The sequence below is a fragment of the Etheostoma spectabile genome, chromosome 19 (genome assembly GCF_008692095.1).
Source record: "Etheostoma spectabile isolate EspeVRDwgs_2016 chromosome 19, UIUC_Espe_1.0, whole genome shotgun sequence".
Classification (NCBI taxonomy): Eukaryota; Metazoa; Chordata; class Actinopteri; order Perciformes; family Percidae; genus Etheostoma; species Etheostoma spectabile.
The window spans coordinates 11,245,674-11,248,429 of NC_045751.1; the positions used below are offsets into that span (position 1 = coordinate 11,245,674).

General features: G+C 37.7%; 1 protein-coding gene across 3 annotated transcripts in view; it reads right to left on the minus strand.

Moving 5' to 3' along the window:
• The window catches only part of col4a5 (collagen, type IV, alpha 5 (Alport syndrome)), an 82,680-nt gene that overhangs the window by 47,422 nt on the left and 32,502 nt on the right, over positions 1–2,756 (minus strand). For all 3 annotated transcript variants that reach the window (XM_032499377.1, XM_032499378.1, XM_032499379.1), the window contains exons 4-7: positions 2,261–2,305; positions 1,841–1,885; positions 996–1,058; positions 302–355 (exon numbers count right to left, since the gene is read on the minus strand). In XM_032499377.1, coding sequence (XP_032355268.1) covers positions 302–355; positions 996–1,058; positions 1,841–1,885; positions 2,261–2,305 — 207 coding nt within the window. The remainder of the gene's footprint in view (positions 1–301; positions 356–995; positions 1,059–1,840; positions 1,886–2,260; positions 2,306–2,756) is intronic.

Sequence of the window (2,756 nt, forward strand, 5' to 3'; positions counted from 1 at the left end):
TCTGTGTGTGTGTGTGTGTGTGTGTGTGTGTGTGTCCTGATCTTTCTGACCACGGAGGGAAATCTATAGCAGGAAAAGTTAACCCTCTCCTTGATTTCATGTTGTTTATGGGGAAGGAAAACCAGTAATGAGTCAGGAGGAAATGCAACGCTACCAAGCAACGGCCGAGCAACGTGCGTCGCTGGGATATGTAGTTTATATTTATATATTTTTTTAGGTGCACGTCAGGCTACGGCGTAGGGTCCACGCCTCCACATTTAACGCATAAAGTTCTCTTTTCTCTTCAATGCTGCAAACTCACCGGCCGTCCTTGCTGTCCGGGGATTCCTGAACTTCCTGGGAAACCCCTTTCACCCTGGAGAGAAGAGGAACACATTTAACACACGTATGGTATGCACAGTACACACCAAAATATTATAAAAATTTTCCTCAAGAAAAAATTAGAAAGTGGACCTTGAGTTAAGACTTTGTCACAGCATATAAAAGGCTTATTTCATAGCATTACGGCTCGAAATGTTGACTTCCGGAGTTAAAAAGATGAGCGAGTGTAAAAGACATTCAAAGCTGGCACAGATTAGCCTTGATGCTAAATTATAACTCATTATTATCCTTTAAGAAATATGTTATATGCAACTTAGTTTTTAGGGGGTCTTACCTCGTTTTTGTCTTGTCAGAATGTACCTAATTCACTAGCATTGGTTTTAAATGCCATTTTTATTCTATTTTTCATTTTCCGAAAGATTTTTCATCAGATTTTCATCAAATTTTTCATCAGATTTTCATCAGATTTTTCATCAGTTTTTCATCAGATTTTCCATCAGATTTTTCATCCGTTTTTCATCAGATTTTCCATCAGATTTTCATCAGATTTTCATCAGATTTTCATCAGATTTTCATCAGATTTTCATCAGATTTTTCATCAGATTTTCATCAGATTTTCATCAGATTTTCCATCAGATTTTCATCAGATTTTCATCAGATTTTCATCAGCCTACCTTTGTACCGTTGCATCCCGCCAATCCTCTGGGGCCTGGGGGTCCGTCCTGCCCGGGCAGACCCTGAGGAGACACACGGTAAACAGGAAGTTACATCACACGTGCCACCTTAGTGTTTTTGCAAAGTAGTGTCGTCTTATATAATTTAAAAAACACACACACACACACACACACACACACACACACACAACTTCGTCTTGCTCTTGCAAACAATAAAAGAAGCAACATGTTTTTAGAATATTACAGAACCATTTTTGAATAAACCCCCATGAAACCAAATGAATTGCTCTTTCCTAACGTCTTTTAAGAGTTTCAATTATTTTTGTATTATAATTTAATTATTCAATACTAACTGATGAATATTTATTTGTCCGTCTACTTGTATTTATACTGTACACTGCACTACAGTAGGATTTGTACAATCCATTGTTTAACATAAATACTTAACTTAAATGTAGCTCCACATTTACCAGCTGCAATTAAATGCACATTAAAGCTATTCATCAATAAATATAATTCATAATGTAAAACGCATTTGTTTATCAAAACAAGACGTTTTCCGTGTAAAGTTCTAAGTTTGAAACGTTTGTCTTGCGTGCGTTTTTTTGTCATTTCTGATGGACGCACACCGCTCCGAAGCAGCTAAAAATACACACAACTGCCGCCTGCTACTGAGATTGATTGACAGGCTAACAGAGATACATAGTAGGCGGGACTTAGCAGATGATGAATCAGGATACAAGGTAAAGTACATTAAGCAATGTAAACTGAGTAACAATATCAAATCTTCTTCACAAGTACTCTTTCCATCCCTGATTTGTTTTGTTTTGACGGGGGAGACTTACTGGAAGTCCAGGCGTTCCTGGAAATCCTGGCAGTCCAGACGGCCCCTGTTAGGAGGGAAAAAAAGAAAAGCAAATCAGTAATGTGTAAAGCATAAAGGCTGCAGTAAAAGTCCAACAGAGTTCCTTTATAACTTCATGGAGTGTGTTTTCAAGATGAGGTGAAATGTGGACATCTGCTGGCCAGAGGAGGGTTTTACAACCTAAAATCATTCGGCTTTGAGACACGTTATCGGACAATTCAGCAAGAAAAACAAACCAAAATGAAGTTAAACCGGTATATAAAATGGAGATTAGTCTGAAATGAGGAGAATAACTGAATGTAAACCTGGTCAAAGAGAGACGTTCTCTCAGTACGTCTCTGAAAGTGTCACCCTGCTGTATGCTGGTAAAGACAGTAAAAAAAATAAAGAATAAACTTACTCTTATTCCTTTTGGACCAGTTGGTCCTTGAGCTCCATCACTGCCCTGAGAGGAAGAACCGACAAATAAGATTAAGATTAATTTCTGGGGCACTTCCTTCTTTTAATGAACAGGACAGCTAGGTGGGAAAACTGGGAAATCGTGTTTGTCAAATCCAAATTATACATTAATGTCATAAAAGATTATATTAAAGATGTTGATAACTTGAAATGAAATCCAACCCGGATTATAAGATCACACATGATATTTAACTAGCACATTATTTTAAAGCAGAAATATTCAACATGGGGTCCAGATAAATTGACTTATTTGTGAAAGAAAATGTAATTTACCCATTGAAAATAAGCTTTCTATACCTCTATGGTAGCCATACAGTTAGGCTTGAGGATCCACTGCAATTCATTTTCATCCATGCGGCCCAATTTAATGCAACGTCATTTAATACACTATGTGTAGTAGGGGGTCCCTACTCCAGGGGTTCCCAAAACTTTCAGCC